We start from the raw sequence: 21,529 nt of genomic DNA, 5'->3' as shown, positions 1-21,529 counted from the left end.
GGCTGACTTATCAGAATTTTGATCTTTTATTCTTATTATATGACATGGTTTTGCTGTTTGGAGATTCTTGCTTCTTGTTGTACACAGTTTTAACCTTCTCATTGGTGACCTCTTATTCTGTTTAGTGATCTTTATTTCTGTTTGACTCTTATTAACTGCTTATAATTTCTGTTTTTCTCAGAGGTTGAAATCCTGTGGCGGTATCCAATTTGGGTTTATTGAAAGCAGCATAGTGTGCCATGATTATCAAGAGATTAAAATACAAGAGAGTGTACAGCTTCTAGGTGTTGGGTCTATACCTCGATCTATTCCCCTCATTCTGAAGGATGATCTAGTGGATATGGTTAAAGCTGGAGGTATTCTCTTTCACATCTTAGATGATCTGTTTATCTTTCTATTTGTTATTCCTCCTCCTCCTCTTCTTCTTCTTCTTCTTATTATTATTATTATCTCTCTGCTCCGCCCCATTGACCAGATTGAAAACTAGAAAAAGGGAGTTTTCGGGTGGGCCAGGCTGGGTCCGGACCCGACCCGGCCCACACCACACCTGACTCGGGTACGTCGGCTCCACTGACACACCCATGTGACAGTTAAATGCACGATCTGTATATGTATATTATTTCTTCAATATGATTTGTTCTCCAGAGTATCCAAGCATATGTACTCATGCATATTGCAAGTATAGTTGCTGCATCTACCTGGTGGGTTTCTCTTGGGTAAGGAACACAGTTTTAAAATGTTAGATCACTTTCATATTTAGATGAGTTCACCAACAAGTCTTTGATATGTTCCGAAGTCTTCTAGTGGTTCTCCATCATGCTTGTGACTGTTCCCAATAAGAATATCTGTTAGTTTGCACCTCATCATTTGGGTCTCCTTTAACAAAATAGCCACATATTTCCGTTGAGATAACAAAATACCTTTGGGTGATCTTAGAACTTAAATTTCAAGAAAGTATCTTAATAATCCCAAGTCCTTTATATTAAAGACTTGATTCAAATGGAGCTTCAACCTTAAGATTTTCTCCTTGTCATCTCCTGTTACCGCTTTATCATTCCTATAAACAATGAGGATAGTAATATGTGAATATCACTTGATAAAAAGTGTGTAGTCACATGCTCTCAAAGTGTACCCAGAATCAATGATGGCTCTACTACAATTTTTATACCTTGCTTATAGAGACTGAGTCCATATAGACTTCTTGAGCTTACACAAAATATGATTCCCTCTATTCTGTAAAAGCCTGTACGGCTCCTCTTAAAGATCCCTGTGCAAGAAGCCATGAAAGAACCAAGTCTACTGACATAGGTTGTCATTTTATTTAAAAAAGACTATTTAAGTGGGAGTATCTAAATATTCTATGTGATGATATTAGAGCTGCTCGGTGACTTCAGCAGCAAATATCATCCCAACATTTATTTGTTACTTTCTTATTTCCAAGATCTCAATGCTTTTTCTCAATTCTCGAGTTTGAGTGGGGAATGTAAGGATATTTATTCTTGTTCATGTTGTTCTTTATGAATAATGCATCTTTGTCATTTACAGACAAGGGTTAAGCCTTTTGCTTATATTTTTACATCAAGTGTAGGATACTCACTTCTTTCTCTCTTCGCTCCCTATGTTTATCTTATACCATCATGTTGCCAGTTTTTATTGTCATAATGGTAACAGATTTGTCCCTCCGCCAAACTCAAAAATGCTTTGGAACATCTGTAGTTTCCTTTGATTGTCATGCTCCAATTTTCAAATAGTGAATGCTAATTTGCTCGAGCGTATTTACTAGTGAACACTGCTAATTCCACTTCTGTTTGCTTCTATTTTCTCTGTTTCAGATGATGTAGTTGTTACAGGAATTTTGACGGCAAAATGGTCACCAGATTTGAAAGATGTTCGTTGTGATCTTGATCCTGTTGTAATTGCTAACTATGTAAGGTAACTGAAATTTCTGTAGTTTATCTGTTGTTACTGAAGCTCTTCTCTGTCTGATGTGGCTTATGTTACTTCCACCGCTTTTTTGTCAAAAGAATTATGTTTGGCATATACCTATGGTTGTGTTGGTTCTGCAAAGTTTCTGGACTTCCATGGCTTCATCTTATGAAGTCCATTCTTGGGGTTCAATATCATCGACTGTTTCTAAACACCCTTTAGTGACTCACACCATCATCTCTTAAATGCCTTTTGTTTGTTCTGTTTGACAGTTGACTCTTATGTAGGACTGGGTCGATGTGATAGACCCAATTCTTTAATTAACATCCCATAAGATGCAATTTACATTGAGTTTCAAATATTCCTGATTCTCCTTTTGGTATTACACGTGTGTATCAAATTGCTAAAAGTGGAGCTTTGCTATGTTTGGCCTTTTACTATACTAATGTCCACTCCTTGACATAGTCAATACATCATGCCTATTTGATGGTTTCTTTACATATACACCCACCCATATCTCTAAAAGGCGAAAGGTCACTAATTTATTGCTTTTATTTAAACTTTGACCAGAATTCAGAGCCTCATACTTTGCTACTTTGTTTCTAGTTTAAAATGCCTTGCTGCTTCAGAGCCCTGTTGGCTCTTCTGTTCCTTTCATGTGTGAACTATGACATTGATACTTGATAGAAATTTTCAAGATCTCTGTTTATTTTTCTAGCTGTATTGACTGGAACTGTTTCAAGGTCTACTTGGTAAATTTTGATGTCCGACATCAATGATGTATTTGTTTTCTTCTATTGGTTAGGTAGATGTTTGTGAAATTTATTATTAGTTTTTTTTGTTGCAATTTGGTGAAGATGCTATAGGGAGATCTTAAGTGGTATATTCTTTTCAGTTAAAATTAATTCTCCTATGGTTTCTCTGTGAAGATTTTCATCTGGAGGTGCAGTTTTTTTTACATTTTTGTGGAGTGGCTGAGTGGAACACCTTGCTTTATCATGCTTGGTTTGGCTGGGTGCTTTGAAATGATGCTCATCACATATTATTTGATCTTATGCTCTCATAGGAAAACAAATGAATTAAAATCAGATATTGAGATACCTGAAGATGCCATCGAGAAATTTCAGCAATTCTGGGCCCAATTCCAGGACAACCCGTTAAAAGGTAATTCATGATACTTTAGTCATGCCTCTCTATTTCTCATTGTTTATAATCTCGCATTTTGCTGGTTGAATGTTGGTTGTTCATTGCAACATGTGTATGTTGTAATGAAATGGTGCTCTTCCAAGAAAGCACTAGAATCACTCAAGTGAAGTGTCTAAAAGACACTCTAAGCAAAACCCACAAAAGGGTAAATATGGAAAAAGATAATAATAAAGGAATTTATTCATAAAAATGAACTGCTTAAAAAGCATTTGAGAGAGTATCTTTACATAAGGGGCTGCACCCCTATTTATACAAGAGCAAGAGGGAGAGCTAGCTCATAAGAAGCTCTTCCTTCTAGCCGTTGGACTAGTTCCAACGACTAGAAGTTTGGTCAAGTTCCAACCGAAACTTGACCAAATTCTATTATCTAGTTCTAATCGAATTAGATAATAAAACAAAAAGAAAAAAATAAAAGAAAACAAAAAATATTATATACAAAAATATATAATAATAATATATAATAATATATATGTATTTTACATTTTAACACTCTTCCTCAAACTTATTGTACAATGAGTGAAAGTTTGTCTAAGAGGAAGTGAAATCAGGGAGCGTGACAATCCATTTTAATGTGTTTGGTGCGTTCATGGAACGTCCTGTTGCTTGCAATGTAGATTGCACTCTTGTTGTCATAACACATTCGTAAAGCTTGTGTTGTTGCAACTCTCATATCAGCAAGTAGTCGCCTGGGCCATACGTCTTCCATTGTAGTTGTTGTCATGACTCTATATTTAGCTTCAGTGGAGGATAGAGAAACCTTCTACTGCTTCTTGCACTTCCACGATATTAGAGATTCACCTAAAAACACACAGAATCCAGTGGTTGAGTGCCTATTATTAGGATCACCTCTCCAGTCAGCATCAATGTAAGCAATTAAATATAATGATGATAAAGCAGGCAAGAAGAGTTTTCGTGAAAGAAAACTCTTTAAATATCCAATAATACGTAAAACCGCTCCCATGTGAACATAAGTGAGAGCATGCTGAAATTGGCTAGCTGTGTGTACAACATGTGCAATGTCCGACCGAGTGATGAAGAGATAGGAAAGTGCTCCAAGCTGTCTGAACGGAGTAGGATCATCAAGATGTTCTCCATCATCAATTTTCATTTTAACATTGACCACTTCTGGAGTGTCCACCTTCTTATCGTCTGTAATGCCAGACCTGAAAATAATATCAAGTGCGAATTTAGATTGAGACATTAAATACCCACGAGGGGAATAAGCAACTTCAATTCCTAAAAAATATTTCAATAATCCTAAGTCAGACATTTCAAAATGAGTTTTAAGAAGAGTTTTGATATTGACAACTCCCTGTTTGTTGTCTCCGGTGATGATCATATCATTCACATAAAGAAGAAGAATGATGATACCTGCATAAGATTTCTTAATAAACATGGCAATATCAATCAAACAAGAATGAAATCCAATATCAGTCATAACATGATTAAATCTGTCATACCAGTCTTTTGGTGCTTGTTTGAGACCATAAAGAGCCTTCTCAAGACAAAGAGTTTTGCCCTTGGGGATAAAAATACCAGGCGGAGCATCCATGTAGACTTCTTCAACAAGACTCCCATCTAAGAAAGCATTTTGACATCCATTTGAAATATAGGTCATTTTTTGATAGAAGCGAAAGCAATTAAAGTTCTAACAGTAGTCATATGGGCCATAGGGGCAAAGGTTTCTTCGTAGTCAATTGCATACTCTTGAGCATAACCTTTGGCTACGAGTCGTGCCTTATATCTTTTGAGAGTCCCATCGCTTTTGGTTTTGACTTTGTAAACCCATCTATAGCCTATAGGTTTCTTTTCAAGAGGAAGGTCTTGAATGAACCAAGTGGTGGCCTTTTCTAATGCATCCAATTTCGTTTTCATAGCTTCAACCCATTCTTCATGATTTTTGGCTTCAGAATATGATGAAGGTTCAACATAAGATTGAATTAATGCAACGACTACCCTATATGAGGGTGGAAAAGAGTCATAAGAAATAAATTTGTCGGGAGGTCTAGAAATTCTAGAGGTCCTTCGAGGGAGAACTTCAGAAAACCTTTCTAACGCACATGGAGAGGGTTGCTCTTCAACTCTTCGTCTTGAATATTGCAGATCAATATCCCTACTGGTTTGGTCTCTGCTATCAATTTCAAAGATAATAGGGCTTTGATCATTGTCAAAGTTAAATTCAAAATCCTCTTTATCAAATTTTGAAGTTAAATGAATTAAAAAGGAATATTCAGTAATATCCTTAGATTTTTCACTTTCAAAAGAACTTTCTTTTTCTAGAAAAGACACATTTCTTGATACATATAATTTGCCATTTTGAAGATCATAGCACCGGTAGCCTTTTTGATTTTCAGCATATCCTAAAAAGGCACATGAGATTGCACGAGGGGAGAATTTATCATTTTTGTTTGTAAATACAAAACACTTGCAACCGAAAACTCTCAATGTAGAGTAGTCTGGTGCTAAATCATAAAGTTTTTCAATTGAAGATATACTTTTTAAAGAAGAAGATGGCATTCTATTGATGAGATAGGTGGCAATTAGAGTTGTTTCAACCCAAAATCCTTTTAGAACTTGACTTGCAATTAGCAAAGTCCGAGTGGTTTCCATAATGTGGCGATGCTTGCGTTCTGCAAGACCATTTTGTTGAGGGGTGTGTGGGCATGATCATTGATGAGTAATACCATATAGATTAAGATAGTTTTTAAATTCTCCAGACATAAATTCTCCCCCTGAATCGGTGCGAAAAATGAAGATATTACTTTGAAATTTGTTTGTAACCATCTTATGAAATATTTGAAAGTGAGCAAAAACTTCAGATTTATGTTTAAGAAAATAAATCCAAGTGTGTCTAGAAAAATCATCAACAAAGATGACATAATATGTATAGCTGCCATTAGAGATAACTAGTGCAGGTTCCCAGACATTCAAATATATTAACTCAAGAGGTTTAGTAGAGACAAAGGTTCTACTAGAAAAAGGTAATCTTTTCATTTTACCAAGAATGCAGTCTTTACAAGCAAAATTTTCAGGATTACAAAATTTTCTCAAATTTGGGAAGTATTGGATTTTAGACATATGAGGATGGCCAAGTCTTTTGTGCCATAATTCTGTTTCCAATTTCTGAACATTTAGACAAAAAACATTCTTTGGTAGTTCCACAAAATTCATGTAATATAGTCCTTCTCTATGGCCTTCCACAATCAGTTTCCCTGACTGACGATCCTGTATCCAGCAACCATCAGAAGAGAATGATATATTACATCTATAATCAGAAATTTGTGAAACAGATAAAAGATTCAAATTCAATTTTGGGATGTATCTAACTTTAGGAATACAAAACTTTTGGATTTTTGAAAACTTTCAAAACATCTTACTCATTTTATTTCAAGAAACGTTCCATCTACTGTAAAAATCTTTGATATACTTGAGTTATTTTTAAGATATTCGGATAAACATTTAGCATTTGAGGTCATATGAAATGAAGCACCAGAATCTAAAAGCCAAGGAAGGTTACCTAGATCGAAAACAAATGCGACTGCCGATCCAGTTGAGGCTTCAGTTGAAGAGGATACCCCTTTGAGAAGAGGTTGAAGAATCTCCATTAGTTGAGCCATGGAAACTGGTGCATCTTGATCTTTAGACTCGGTTTCAACAGACGCAACCCTCTTTTCGTCTCACCTTTTTAGCTTTGGGAATTGAGGCCTATAATGTCCCGGTTCATGACAGTGGTGGCAAATAACTTTTCTTTTATCAAACTCTCCATTCCGTCTCTCAAAATAAGGTGACCTATAAGTGTGAGTATGATTTCCTGGTCTAGATACAGCTAGAACAGAATCATCAGATTTTGGAGTACTATTTCTAAGACGATTTTCTTCCATTGTTAATTCTTTAATAGTGTCCACAATAGTGGAAAATTTTTCACGATGAAGGTGGGTCGATTTGGTGAATTCAAATTCCGGCCTTAACCCATTTACAAAATGATAAAAGTGTTTTATATCGAGTTGCTTTTGGTGAAGCTCAATATCCTCGACACAATGCCATTTTGGCTCTAAAAGAGCCTATTCTTTCCAAAGTTTGGATAACTCATTATAATATTCACGAATAGATTTGTCACTTTGAGTCATTGTCCGAACTTTCTCTTGAAGATTGCACACATGTGCAATATCTTTAAGAGAATACATATTTCTAAGGTATTTTCATGCCTTATCGACATGTTCAAACTTAGCAAGGCTAGAACATTTTTTAATGTCTACGCTATTAATAAGTCATGACATTATTTTAGCATGTCCCATCCTCCACTCTTTCTATTTCTTTTCGTAAGAGGCTAGAGCCTTGATTTTCTCCTCTTCCATTAACGAAACTTCCTTATCACCCTCTTTCTTGGTGAGGGATAGCTTGGGTTCCGAATCAAAACCATCCACGATTCCCCGTAAACCTTTTCCCCATATGTGGTGCTTCATGATTGAAGCCCACATTACATAATTTGTGTCATTCAATTTCATGGGTATGATGGTGACTTTATCATTGTCATCCATCGTTTACGAGGGTGTGAATAGAAAAGATAGAAGAGAAAGAAGAAAAAGAATTGAGGAGAAGAGGAAGAATTACAATAGAATGTCGTTAAAGACCTTCAAATGAATCCTCTTGTAGACGATAGTGAAGTGGTAAAACACTCTTCCGGCAAGTGATAAAACACTTTTCTTCAAGTGCCGAGACACTTTTTGTAAGAACAAGGTGATAACACACCTTTGCACAAGAAGCACGAAAATCAAGGTAAAAGCTTTTCAAGATCTAATAATTCCGTTGCTCTGATACCATGTAATGAAATGATGCTCTTCCAAGAAAGCACTAGAATCACACAAGTGAAGTGTCTAAAAGACACTCTAAGCAAAACCCACAAAAGGGTAAATATGAAAAAAAAAACAATAATAAAGGAATTTATTCATAAAAATGAAATGCTTAAAAAGCATTTGAGAGAGTATCTTTACATAAGGGGCTGCACCCCTATTTATACAAGAGCAAGAGGGAGAGCTAGCTCATAAGGAGCTCTCCCTTCTAGTCGTTGGACTAATTTCAACGACTAGAAGTTTGGTCAAGTTCCAACCGGAACTTGACCAAATTCTATTATCTAGTTCTAATCAAACTAGATAATAAAACAAAAAGAAAAAAATAAAAGAAAACAAAAAAATATTATATACAAAAATATATAATAATAATATTATTATATATATGTATTTTACATTTTAACATATGTGTGTCCATATATATATATGTGTGTGTGTGTGTGGTCTTGCAGTCAAGCTCCCTTTTGCCTTTGCACTCGAGGGACAATCTCCGTACGACCCGAGGAAACTTTTGCACAGCTCTGTTAACTTTTGGGAGGCCTACGCCCCCATCAAAACTATCTGCTTAAGACTGTCCCTTGGCCTGTAGGTCCTGGCACAAGGTTAGAATTCTATCTCTTCCAGAGTGGTGTCTCAATGATGGCTCACCCCCTCTGAAAGAAGGCCTTCTTAGCCTTCCAGCGAAGTTGTGCAAGAAAGGCCCAAAGCCAATCACAGGGAACAATAAAGCTTCATAGGATCTTTCTGTCCAGGTGTAAGTAGAACTTACGTGACAAGGAATTTTGCTACCTTAGGACTGTTATAGTTACTACTGCCATTCACCCGGGCTTATTTTAACCCAAGGCTTTACCACTTCAGTTCTTTTAACTAAAATGCATCAATGCAAACTCCTTTCTTCTATATTTTCAGAGGGAGGAAATTGTTATATGATCTATTTAAAGCTGCCACAGGTATGCAAATGGTGCATATTTATTTTCGTATCGGGGGGGGGGGTTAGCTGCTGATCTATCTCATGACTGGATAGATAAATGTTTAGATTTCTACGATTAATTTTTAATGTGAGTTATATATATATATATGAAAACTGGAAATATGAGAATTACTGTGTGAACTGGGCATTTCCAACACGTTTTTTGCAAATCCAACCATGTAGATGTGTTTAGCATGGTGAATTTGCTAAGAATCAGCTGTTGGATCATGCATTTTCGATGAAAAGATACGATTTTTGGATGCTTAAATATTTTTGAAGATTATGAGCTGTTGATTTTAAAGCCTTAAAAAATCTTGTTTATGCATCATGATTGGATGACTCAAGAGCTGATCCTTATAAAATCAAGCATGTAGATCACATCCGTGTGGTTAGATTCAAGAGAAAAGAATAAAAAATCCATGAAAATCATGGTTCACACAATAGTTCTCAAATTCTAGTGACTATATATATATATTGTTAAATTGTATTACGAAACCTTGTAATACTATATATTTTACATATATAAAGGATAATATATATATATATATATATATATATATATATATATATATATATATATATATATATATATATATATATATATATATGTGTGTGTGTGTGTGTGTTATTCATTTATATATGTAAAATATATATTTCCTTATTTTAGTCATAGGGGTAGTTTAGTCATTTCCACTGTTTTACGCACATTCACTTTATGAATGTGATTGCAATTATTTTTTATTCTTTCTTTTCTTTTCTTTTTATTTATTTTTAATTAATACCAAAAGGTACCTTCGGGGGGCCACTCAAATAGCCGTTGGGCCCCTCCAACATCTATGACTGGAGCCCCTCCAAGGCTCCTTTATTGTTGTTATAAATAGGGCTTATCCCCTTTGTATTTCTTAAGGCTTTGAGTCAAAGCCCATGTGTTCTTCAATAAAGCTTTTATTCTTTTATGCCTTTGTAAGATTTAGTGAGTTGTGCTTTTGTGAACAAGTGTTCTAAGAGTGCTTATTGTGCATGTGTGCACATGCTTGTCATCTATGTCACATGGGTGCGAGTGCTGGGATTCAACACTTCCAAAAAATCTGAGTGCGGGGGTGCGGCAGGGGCAAAAATGTAATATATATATAAAGGGGGTCGAGGGTTCCCCGACGCGGGTTTTTCTGTTGACAACTGCTGTCAACAACTGACAGACAACAACTGTCAGCAGCTGACAGACAGCTGCTGTCAGCAGAATTTAAAAAAAAAAAATTCGCAGCCCTGACAGACAGCTGCTGTCAGCAGAATTGTTTTAAAAAAAATTTTTGCAGCCCATTTCATAGGGCAATTAAAAAAAAAATCCAAAAAAAAAATGGACCTAAATGATCCTGGGTGCGGTCAATGCACCCAGGATCGGGTTGATCGCAGCCGGTGCCGCACCCGCACCCGCGTCGAGTCGCGTCGACGCGAGTGCGGCACCCTGCTAGCCGAATCCCTGTGACATAGCTTGTCATCAAGAATATTATGGTCTTGATAATAGTATTTTGTTATAGATACTTTCACATGGTATGGTATCAGAGCAAAATGACAATCCCTGCATTAGTTTTTCTAACAAATAAAGTAGTGTTAGTGAAACAGGATGAAAAATCATTTTCTAACATTACGGAGTTAAATCTATCATACCAAGCCTTGGGGGCCTATTTTAAATCATAAAGTGCTTTCCGAAAACGAAGCACTTTTTCTTCGGGAGTCTCCATTCTTGGTGGAGCCTCCATATATACCTCTTCATTTAGATCATCATTTAAGAAAGCATTTTTAACATCCATTTGATAGATGTTCCATTTGTTGATTGAGGCAACGATGATGAGACATCAGACAGTGACCATTTGGGCCACAAGAGCAAAAGTTTCTTCATAATCAATACTGTATTCTTGACTATATCCCTTTGCTACTAATCGAGCCTTATATCTCTTAAGAGATCCATCGCTCTTAGTTTTAACCTTAAAAACCCATCTACATCCTATTGCTTTCTTACCCTTAGGGAGATATTGGAACTCTCAAGTCTTAACCCTGTTGAGAGCTGAAAGTTCACATTTCATTGCTTTCAACCATTCATGATTTTTTTTGGCTTCTTCGAAGTTTTTGGGTTCTATATAGGAATGAATGACGCTAAACCAGGCTCTATGTTTAGGAGTAAAGGAATCATATGAAATAAACCTAGAAGGCATCTTTTTGCTTACTCTCATAGAGGGTATTTTTTATCTCAAACTAAGCTTGTCTTTTAGATTATTGACAGGTCAGGTATTACGGATGATAAGGTTTGTGAAACTCCTGCTATAGTAGGAGCCAAAATGAAGATTGATGATGATATTCCTCTCTCCGATCCCACCTATCATTAATGTATTTGAGTATTACTAGATCAGATATCTCTCATGCAGTTTATACTGCAAGTCAGTTTCAACATGCACCAACATCTGTTTACATGAGTGCCATCTTGCGGGTCGTAAGATACATAAAGGGCACACTAAATAAGAGAGTATTTTTGTCATCTTTTTCCGAATTAAAGTTAATTGCTTATACAGGCTCTAATTGGGGAGGTGATCCAAATAACCGTCACTCCACCACTGATTTTTGTGTGTTTTTAGGAGACTCGCTGATCTCATGGAGATGTAAGAAGCAACAAAAAGTGTCTCTATCCTCAACAGAAGCTAAATATCGTGCCATGATAACTACTACCATGGAAATTATATGGATTCATCAGCTATTAGAAGACATAAGGATCACAATAGAAGAGCCCACCAAGCTATGCCGTGATAACAAGAGTATAATATACATTGCCAAAAATCATACTTTTCATGAGCGGACTAAACACATTGAGATGAACTGTCACTATGTTCGAGAAGCGTATCTAAAAGGAGTTATAGATCTTCCATATGTAACTTCAGAATATCAGTTGACAGATTTCTTCACCAAAGCTTTGTGTGCTCCGCGGTTGAATTTTCTCCTTGACAAACTTTCGGTCATCCTACCCTAAGTTTGAGGGTGGGTGTTAAATTGTATTATGAAACCTTGTAAACCTATATATTTTACATATATAAAGGATAATACATATATATGATATATATATATATGTATTATCCATTTATATATGTAAAATATATATTTCTTTATTTTAGTCATAGGGGTAGTTTAGTCATTTCCACTGTTTTACGCACATTCACTTTATGAATGTGATTGTAATTATTTTTTATTCATTCTTTTCTTTTATTTTTATTTCTTTTTAATTAGTACCAAAAGGTACCTTGGGGGGCCCACTCAAATAGATGTTGGGCCCCTCCAACGTCTATGAGTGGAGCCCCCTCCAAGGCTACTTTATTGTTGTTATAAATAGGGGTTCTCCCCTTTGTATTTCTTAAGGCTTTGAGTCAAATCCCATGTGTTCTTCAATAAAGCTTTTATTCTTTTATGCCTTTGTGCATTTGTGAGATTTAGTGAGTTGGGCTTTTGTGCACAACCGTTCTAAGAGTGCTTATTGTGCATGTGTGCACGTGCTTGTCATCAAGAATATTAAGGTCTTGATAATAGTCTCTTGTTATAGATACTTTCACACACACACACACACACACACACATATATATATATATACATATATATATATATATACATATATATATATATATATATATATATATATATATATATATATATATATATATATGTATATATAGAGAGAGAGAGAGAGAGAGAGAGAGAGAGAGAGAGAGAGAGAGATTTGCATTGGTCCTAGTATCAAATCATTTTGGGGATGGGCATTGAGTCATATGGTAGTTTTTATGAAATGCAGAAGTGACCATTTCTGACAATATCAACTTGATTCAGCCGATATCAACGAGTCAGATAAAAATTGATCAATTTTGGATTGCCCCTTGCATCAGTCCCAATATCAAATCATTTTGGGGCCGATTCAGTTCGAACCAAGGTTGCTAGACTAGGAAGCGAAAACGAGAAACGAGAAACGATATGAGAAGCGAAAAATGATATAAGAATTGAATGAAAATCGAAATGGAACGCAAATAAAAACTAAAATAAAAGTGAATATTCTTAAATTTCATGATTTTTAGTGTTAGCATTAAATTTTTAACAAAATCTAAAAATGATGACTACCAATTTGGAGAAACATCATGGAAGTGAGTGGGAAACACACGGAAAAAATATGAACAGTAGAGTGAGAGAACATTTAAGAAGAATAGATGAACTATGCCGAAAATATAGGAGAAGTGTGGGAGAATCGAGATTCTCATCAAGTTTCGGAAGTGAGTTGTATCACGCTTCCAAAGCAAGTTTCTGGGAAGCGGCCTTCCCACCTATCTAAGAGGCTTCTGGTAACTCTGTTTTGAACCAGCCAGTTTAAGCAGAGTCTATTTGATTCCTACAACATTGAATAAAAGGTTAGGGTTGAGATGGTAGCTATAGATAGATAGTGGAAGTCAAATGAGTCATACAAACTTATTGAGAATGAGCTAAGGTTAGGATCACAAGTTCACAACCATTGATGGAATAAATGAAGAAAGTCACTTGTGGTATGGCCAAGGTTAAATGGCTAGGGCTTGGATGGGTGGCCATTTATAAGAGTGCTATGAGTAGTGATAGGGTTAAGCAGTCCTCAGTAGCACTGAATGCTATCAGTGGAGTATCAAGAGTAAAGTGACAAGTAGAAATAAGAAGCAAATATGTTAGGAGTGATAATCAGATGGTATTTTCAGTGGAAAATAGGATGGAGGAATGTGACGGGGATGAACAGGGATGGATAGGGCAAGAGTTAACAAATTCAGGAGGGTATACTTAGAACTTTTCATTTAGTGGGCCACAAGGGAAATTATGTTCTTGTAGCTTTCCAGATTGACTGAGACTCTCTCTCTCTCTACATGTGCATGCATTTGTGTGTATGTCCAACACTTTCAATTACAGTTTTCATGGCTGTATCTTAGATGTTTGTTTAAACTGGAAAATAGTACATCTTCCATCCATTTGCAGGGAGAAATGCTATATTATGTGGAGTTTGTCCACAAATTTTTGGCCTTTTCACTGTGAAGCTTGCAGGTATGCTAATCTCTCAATTTTTTTGTTCTCTTTTTTTTTTCTGTTATAATTTTTTTTGATGTTTGATCAAGTTAGTGAAGTAAGCCATTTTGAATAATGAGATAGATTGCTATTTTATGCGCAAGTGAGCTGACTAGTCCAACTTGAAATAAATGTTGGTCATTGCTAGAATCATGGCTGTGGGACTATTTGATTCGTATATTAGTACTTAATGGTAGTTATATTCTTAATTATGCAGTTGCATTAACATTGATTGGAGGTGTGAAACACATTGATGCTTCTGGTACCAAAGTTCGTGGAGAATCACACCTCCTATTAGTTGGTGACCCTGGTATAACTTTGCTTTTGAGCTTTTCTGTGATTTGACTTTCTTCTTAAGAATCTCTTGCTTTTGACTTTTGTACATCTCTTTAGCCTGTTTGCTGTTTTTCCATTCCATATAGATGTGAGATTTCTCTTCAGAACCTGCATTGTGAGAAAGAGAAAGCAAAGAGAATGAGGGCTGCGGCTGTCACGATTTCAATAATGAAATCGTGACCTAAAACATGTATTAATAGTATTTGGTTATACAATATGGGTCCGGGTCTGGTATAATATTCAGACCCAGAATACAATGTATACTATACACAACATGGACACGGGTCTGGTATAATGTCCAGACCCAAAAATAAAATGAACCGTACTTTTTCACCCCCTCTCAAGTTGACATGGTCTTGAACCATGAACAACTTGCTTTTAAGCATCCAAAAGCGATCTTTTGTCAAGCCCTTTGTAAATATGTCTGCAACTTGTTCTTCAGTATTAACAAATTCAGGCTCGATCTCCTTTTCTTCAACCTTTTGTCTTACAAAATGTTGGTCGATCTCAATATGCTTAGCACGACTGTGATGTACTGGATTAAATGACATGTTGAGAGCACTTTGATTGTTACACAACAAGGTAGAACGATAAATCGTTTCTCTTACTTCGGTTAGTAAATGCCTGACCCATGTGACTTCGGCAGTAGCAGCAGCCATGGATTTATACTCAGCCTCAGTGCTTGATCTAGCGACATCCTTTTGTTTACTACTACTCCAAGAGACTAAGTTTCTTTCAATAAAGACACAATATCCCGATATAGATCTTCTGCATCACAATATACAGTAAGTTCATGCACATCCTTGCCAGACGACTGTGGAGAGTATATCAACCCATCTCCAATGGTTCTTTTCAGGTATCTGAGTATCCTCTTAACTGCCTCCATATGGCCAGTACGTGGCACATGCATAAACTGTGAAACTTGATTGACTGAATAAACGATATCGGGTCGAGTGAATGTGAGATACTGTAACATCCCTATTAGACTGCGATACCTGGTGGGATCATCACACAGATCTCCATCATAAGCACTTAGTTTTTGGTGGAGCACACTTGGAGTTCCTAGAGGCTTGCAGTCTTTCATGCCTGCCTTGCTGAGAACATCTATCGTATACTTGTGCTGAGTGAGAGTCAAGCCATGAGTCTGGCTGTCGACTTCTACACCAAGAAAATAGCGCAAGGCACCAAGATCTTTCATTTTGAACCTCTGACCCAATAAATTTTTTACTTTTTGGATATGATCTTCAGAGTTTCCTGTGATGACAATATCATCAACATAAATTAATAATAGGGTGGTCATATTCTGACTTCTAAAAATGAACAATGAGTGATCCAATAGCGAGCGTGAAAATCCATGCTTTTGAATCTCAAGTGAAAAGCTGTCAAACAAAGAACGAGATGCTTGTTTTAGGCCATAGATAGCTCTTTTTAGCCTGCACACACGTGTTTTACAATTTTGCTCGGGATATCCAGGGGGTTGTTCCATGTAGACTTCCTGCTTTAAATCTCCATGCAAGAATGCATTTTTTTACATCAAGTTGACTTAGCTTCCATACATGTTCAACAACCAAAGAAAGGATGATTCAAATCGTTCCCATTCTCACCACTGGGTTGAAGGTCTCATCATAGTCTTGCTTTGCTTCTTGGGTGAACCCTTTTGCCACCAGTCTTGCCTTGTATCGTTCAATGGTTCCATCTGGTTTATACTTTATTTTGTAGACCCATTTGCATCCGACAACGTTTTTGTCAGGTGGTCTAGGGACAATTTTCCAAGTTCCACATTCATGTAAGGCCTGCATTTCATCATTCATGGCTTCTACCCATTTGGTAGAAGTGGATAGGTTCATCTTCCTTATTAAGGGAAGTTAAGAAAAGCTGAAAATCCAAGAAGTTGTTATAGCTGACTCACCTATCAATAGGATGTCGCATGCGATTCGATCTTCTGACCTCGAGAGTATGAGATGAAGTAGGTGCAGCTGCTGGGGTGCGATTTAAAGGGACGGACGCTGTCGTTCTCTGTCTAGTATAGGAAATGCCCTTGTATCTGCCCGATACCGATGCTGGTACTTCTTCCCCATTCTGTGCTCCCGATGTGCCAATAGTCTCGAACATTTCTCCATCTTGATGCACACAATCTGGAGCACAGACGACATTGGAACTAGCAAAAAGTTCTGAATTCATCCAAGGATAATAAACTTCGGTTGTGGTAGGGGACATATCCGTTGTCCCAACTTGGTGATCAAAATTTTGTTCATCACAGACAACACTTCTTGATATTCTGATACGTCTGTTGGCGGGATCATAACACCTATATCCTTTGTAGTCATCTGCGTATCCCACAAATCTACATTTCTGAGCCTTGTCCTGAAACTTGTTCCTCGGGGACCGATCAATGTGCACATAACAAACACATCTGAAGACACGTAAATCATGATAACTAGGATGAACCCCAAAAAGACAGTAATAAGGAGACTTATTTTCCAAAACAATCATAGGCAATCTATTTATCACATGTATGGCAGAATGAAAGGCCTCTGTCCATAGATTAATGAGAAGATTACTGTCATAGTGCATACTCATGTCACTTTCGACGATATGCCTGTGTTTTCGCTCAACAATCTCATTTTGTTGAGGTGTGTGTGGGCAGGACACCCTTCTTCCTATCCCATTATTTTGAAGAAAATAAATAAAGTCACTAGATGAGAACTCCCCACCTCCGTCACATTGGAAGAATTAGATAGACTCAGAGAATTGATTTTTTACTAAAGAAAGGAAGTTTTGAAACAAAAGGAAAACTTTCGACTTATTCTTCATGAAATATATCCAGGTATATCGAGAGTAGCTATCAACAAAAATTAAGTAGTATCTGCTTCCAGATCCAGAGACAACCGAGACAGGTCCCCATACATCAGAACATATTATCTCAAAAGGCTTTGAAGCTCTCTTATTAACAGAATGAAAAGGCAATACATGACTTTTGCATAAAAGACAACTAGAACACTTCTGACTTTTCTCATTTACATTGAGACTTTCTTTTGAAATGAGATTATTAGAAACAAGTTTCTCAATAAAATGACTCCCACAATGTCCTAACCGACTGTGCCATAGTTAAGGTTTATTACATTCAGAAATATTAAAAACATTTGCTAGAGGGAAATAACAGGACTCTAATGAAGACTTCGAATCCAGATGAGCAAGGTTGTTAAATGCGATGAGGCGAAGCGAGGCGTTGAGCCTGCGCTTCGCCTCTGAGGCGTACGCCTCAGGTACTGAGGCGTACGCCTCTCACAACTGGTATGGAAGTGAAGCGGTGGGAGGGGAGGCAGGGAGCGACGGAGGAGCAGTTGGCCGACACGTGGCGGTGGATCCACCGACACTTGGGGTTAGCACAGCCGGCGAATCGGGCGGAGGAGGAAGACTTGGGGATGAAGGAGGGGATTCTGGAGGTTGATGAGGGGCAATTTGAGCATCACAGCACGCCTCAGTACCTTGAGCGTGCGCCTCGCCTCTAAGGCGTACGCTTCAGGTATTGAGGCATACGCCTCTCACAACACTGCAGATGAGTAGGGCAGACGGGGTGACATGGAGCTTCTTGGAAGGCGTACATATTGCCTTTTCTCTTTCCTTCAACGAATGTTTCTCTCGTGCGAAGGTCCTTGATCTGCATAGAGAAGGGAGCGAATTCGACTGAAGCATGATTATCATCAACAATTTTAGAAACAGAAACAATATTTTTCTTGATATTTGGAGCATGCAGGACATCGGAAAGTTCAAGAGTAGAATGTGACATGGGAATGACAAATTTTCCAATATGAGAAACAGAATGGTAGGATCCATCTCCAGTGACAATCTTATTTTTGCCAAAATAAGGAATAGGTTTAGAAAGTTTACCTGCATCGCCAGTCACGTGAGTTGCTGCCCCTGAGTCGACGAACCAAGTTCTTTGATCATTCTGCTTTAAATTCAATTCTGACAAGGCGGATATCAACAGATCTCTAAGTTCTCCATTGTCTCTGATGTTGTTGGACTTTCTTTTTGGTTCGGATTGTGGAGCTTTTCCTTTATTTTCGGGATTGTGCCAACAATTCGCCTTAATATGCCCCCTTTTGTTACAAAGAAAGCAAGTGAGGATAGATTTTTGTCCCTGAGCATGGATCAACATATTTGGAGTGAGAAGCAATCCACGTCCTTCGTGTCCATTTCGCCCTTGTCCCCCTCATCCCCTTCCTCGACCATAAGTCACTCCTATGGCAAAAACTTCTTGAGAATTTGTATGAATATGGGTTTCTTCAACAAATCCCTTCAGAGTCATTTCATACTGAATCAATTTAGCTCGCAACTCATTAAAAGTAGGAAGAGCAGGCAGACACAATAGTGAAGTGACGATCATATTATAGTCGGATCCCATTCCACTCAGAGTTTGTTGCACCATATCACTGCCACTCACTGCACATCCTATAACTGCAAGTTGATCTGTGATAGTCTTCATCTTGTTTAGATATTCCATGATGGTCATGAAGTCCTTTTTCAGCATCTGAAATTCTCTCTTGAGGAAAACCATCCTCGCCTGTGAGACTTGTGAATACGTCTGAACCAATCTCTCCTAGAGTTGCAGAGCTGTACAATTGTCAGGAATTGCAACAAGAACCTCTTGAGACAAGGTAGATGTGATGTATGCAACTACTGATTGGTCTTTCCTTTCCCAGTTGAGATATTTTGACATACACAATTGAACTTGTCCCTTTATCATCTTTCTCTTCTTTCGTAACAAATTCTAGCGGGCGGGACAGGAGTGGTTCCATCCAGGTGACCCAAGAGACCTTGGCTCCTTATAAAAGGAATGATTTGTCTTTTCCAAATCAAGAAGTTTGAGGTGGTTAGCTTTTCGGAAACAAGCTGATTGAGAAAACTCGAAGAAAGACTCGATTGAGAAGAATGAGAATCCATGAAAGAAATGGAGAGAAGAAAAACTTAAGTGCTCAGTCTATTTCCCGAGAAGAGTGTTGGTTACCCTTTTTTTTTCCGGTTGAGCAACCTTAAGAAACCGTCGATCGGAGACTGTCAGATTAAAAAAAAAACAGGTTAGAATTTTCTTTTCCTAGGTTTGAGATTGATGCAATAAGGATGATCTACACGTTGACTGACTGTGGTTTAGGCAAAACGTAGATGAATACGATGTGGGAAAATGGATAGAAATAGGATCAGATTGAAGACTTCTGTCAAAAAAAAAAAACAGCAAAAGAAGAATGCCCCAAACGAAGAAGGAGAATGCGCAGAAGGGAAGCGATCCAGATCTGGTGCAAAGGCACGATCAGATCTGGATATACCAAGAGAAGGGGAAGAATCGAATATTGGAAAATATTCGAATTTATTTCCAATACCAGACGATCAAACCGAGGAGTTCAACTTTGGGGATTCACGTGAAACAGGAGGGTTACATGATTTTTTTTTTTTGTACTTAAGGGATTCACGTTAGACGTGATGGTATTGGACTTCACGTGAGCCGTGAATCCACCAGAAAGAAGACAAAGGAAACGAGTCTGGTCGACCCCCCCCCCCCCCCCCCCCCCCCCCCCCCCCTTTTTTTTTGGAGGAACGAAAGTGAAGAAGACGAGAGAAGTAAGAAATTGAAACTTTTTGGTTCTGGTCGTACCTTTCTTGGAAGCTCCTTCGAACCCCAATTATGGCTCTGATACCATGTGAGATTTCTCTTCAGAACCTGCCTTGTGAGAGAAAGCAAAGAGAAATCGTGACCTAAAACATGTATTAATAGTATTTGGTTATACAATATGGGCCCGACTCTGGTATAATATCCAGACCCAGAATACAATGTATACTATATACAACATGGACACGGGTCTGGTATAATGTCCAAACCCAAAAATAAAATGAACCTTACTTTTTCAATAGAAAATAAGATATTGCATCTTTTCTGTTTAATATTATATTGAGCAACTTGATTTCTGCTTTGCACTTTTAACTTTTAACTATGCTATATGCTTAGCATCAATGATAGCAGAATATGTGTGTGTGTGTGCATGCACACACACACATACGGATCTTTCACATTTGCATAATTATTGTGTAAGGGTCTCAATAAATTGTTATTATCATAATATGTGGTGCATTGGCTTTGTTGCTTACTCCTGGTCAATTTTATATTTTGTCATTGTTACCAATCTTGCTTTGTATGTTCTGATTGTTCTTTTTGTACTTATGCATCTCTCTCTCTCTCTCATGTGTGGGTGACTGTGATAGTCAAATATATTGATCTGGTTATGTCTCGAGAAGGAAAATGTTGGCATTTTAAAATGAAGAATATAAAAATAATGAAAACTAAAAAGAAAGATTATATTTTAGCAACGTCTTTCACAAAGATGTAAAGAATACTTTTAAAAATATAAGGTATAGAATATGAAAATCACATTTAAGATATAAAATATAATTAGAATTAAAAGTTTTCACACATAGTGATAATGTATCATGTATTATCGTGATATTTTAATCTTCCAATAGTTTGAAATATCACAATGTCACAATATTTTCAAAATATTTCCTGTGTGTGTGTGTGTGTGTGTGTGTGTGTGAAATATGAGAACATTTTATTTACTAGGAAAATGCTAACATATTATTGTGAGTGCTGGTGATTATATTTTCCCAATTTAAATCTTATATTACAATAAATGGAAATTAGTATGTGGGATATGATAGATTGAAGCTATTCATCTGAACAATTCAAAGAACAATTGTTTTTTTCTTTTGAGATGAAAGCTTATTATGGCTGCAATTTTATTGTAGGCACTGGAAAGTCTCAGTTTTTGAAATTTGCTGCTAAACTGTGCAACCGGTCTGTGATAACCACTGGATTGGGGAGTACAAGTGCTGGATTAACTGTTACTGCCGTCAAGGATGGAGGTGATGTCATTTTTCTTATGTCTAGTTTAAGGAGGAATTTTGGCGTCTTAGTTGAAAGTTTTTGAAATGGTTGTTTATTAAAATGACTGTTTCTGGAGTTAAAGTTGGTTGACATGCATCGTTACTATTATTCATTTTCTCCGTGCATGCCCTTCCAGCAACAAACGAAAATAAGTTTTCATAGATATACTATTTTCCGGTTTAGAGTGTAAACTGGCAATTCTTA

At 37.1% G+C, this 21,529-nt stretch overlaps 1 protein-coding gene across 1 annotated transcript in view; it reads left to right on the top strand.

Annotated features, from left to right (window-relative positions):
- MCM9 (minichromosome maintenance 9) overlaps positions 1-21,529 on the top strand; it is a 73,295-nt gene that overhangs the window by 9,910 nt on the left and 41,856 nt on the right. The window contains exons 6-11 of the mRNA XM_089993627.1: positions 182-356; positions 1,833-1,932; positions 2,993-3,090; positions 13,966-14,031; positions 14,270-14,362; positions 21,187-21,303. Coding sequence (XP_089849753.1) covers positions 182-356; positions 1,833-1,932; positions 2,993-3,090; positions 13,966-14,031; positions 14,270-14,362; positions 21,187-21,303 — 649 coding nt within the window. The remainder of the gene's footprint in view (positions 1-181; positions 357-1,832; positions 1,933-2,992; positions 3,091-13,965; positions 14,032-14,269; positions 14,363-21,186; positions 21,304-21,529) is intronic.

This window comes from Nuphar pumila, chromosome 17, assembly GCF_984573655.1.
Source record: "Nuphar pumila chromosome 17, dmNupPumi1.hap1.1, whole genome shotgun sequence".
Classification (NCBI taxonomy): domain Eukaryota; kingdom Viridiplantae; phylum Streptophyta; class Magnoliopsida; order Nymphaeales; family Nymphaeaceae; genus Nuphar; species Nuphar pumila.
The sequence above is the reverse complement of the archived record's forward strand: the minus strand, read 5'-3'. Positions and strand labels throughout refer to the sequence as shown.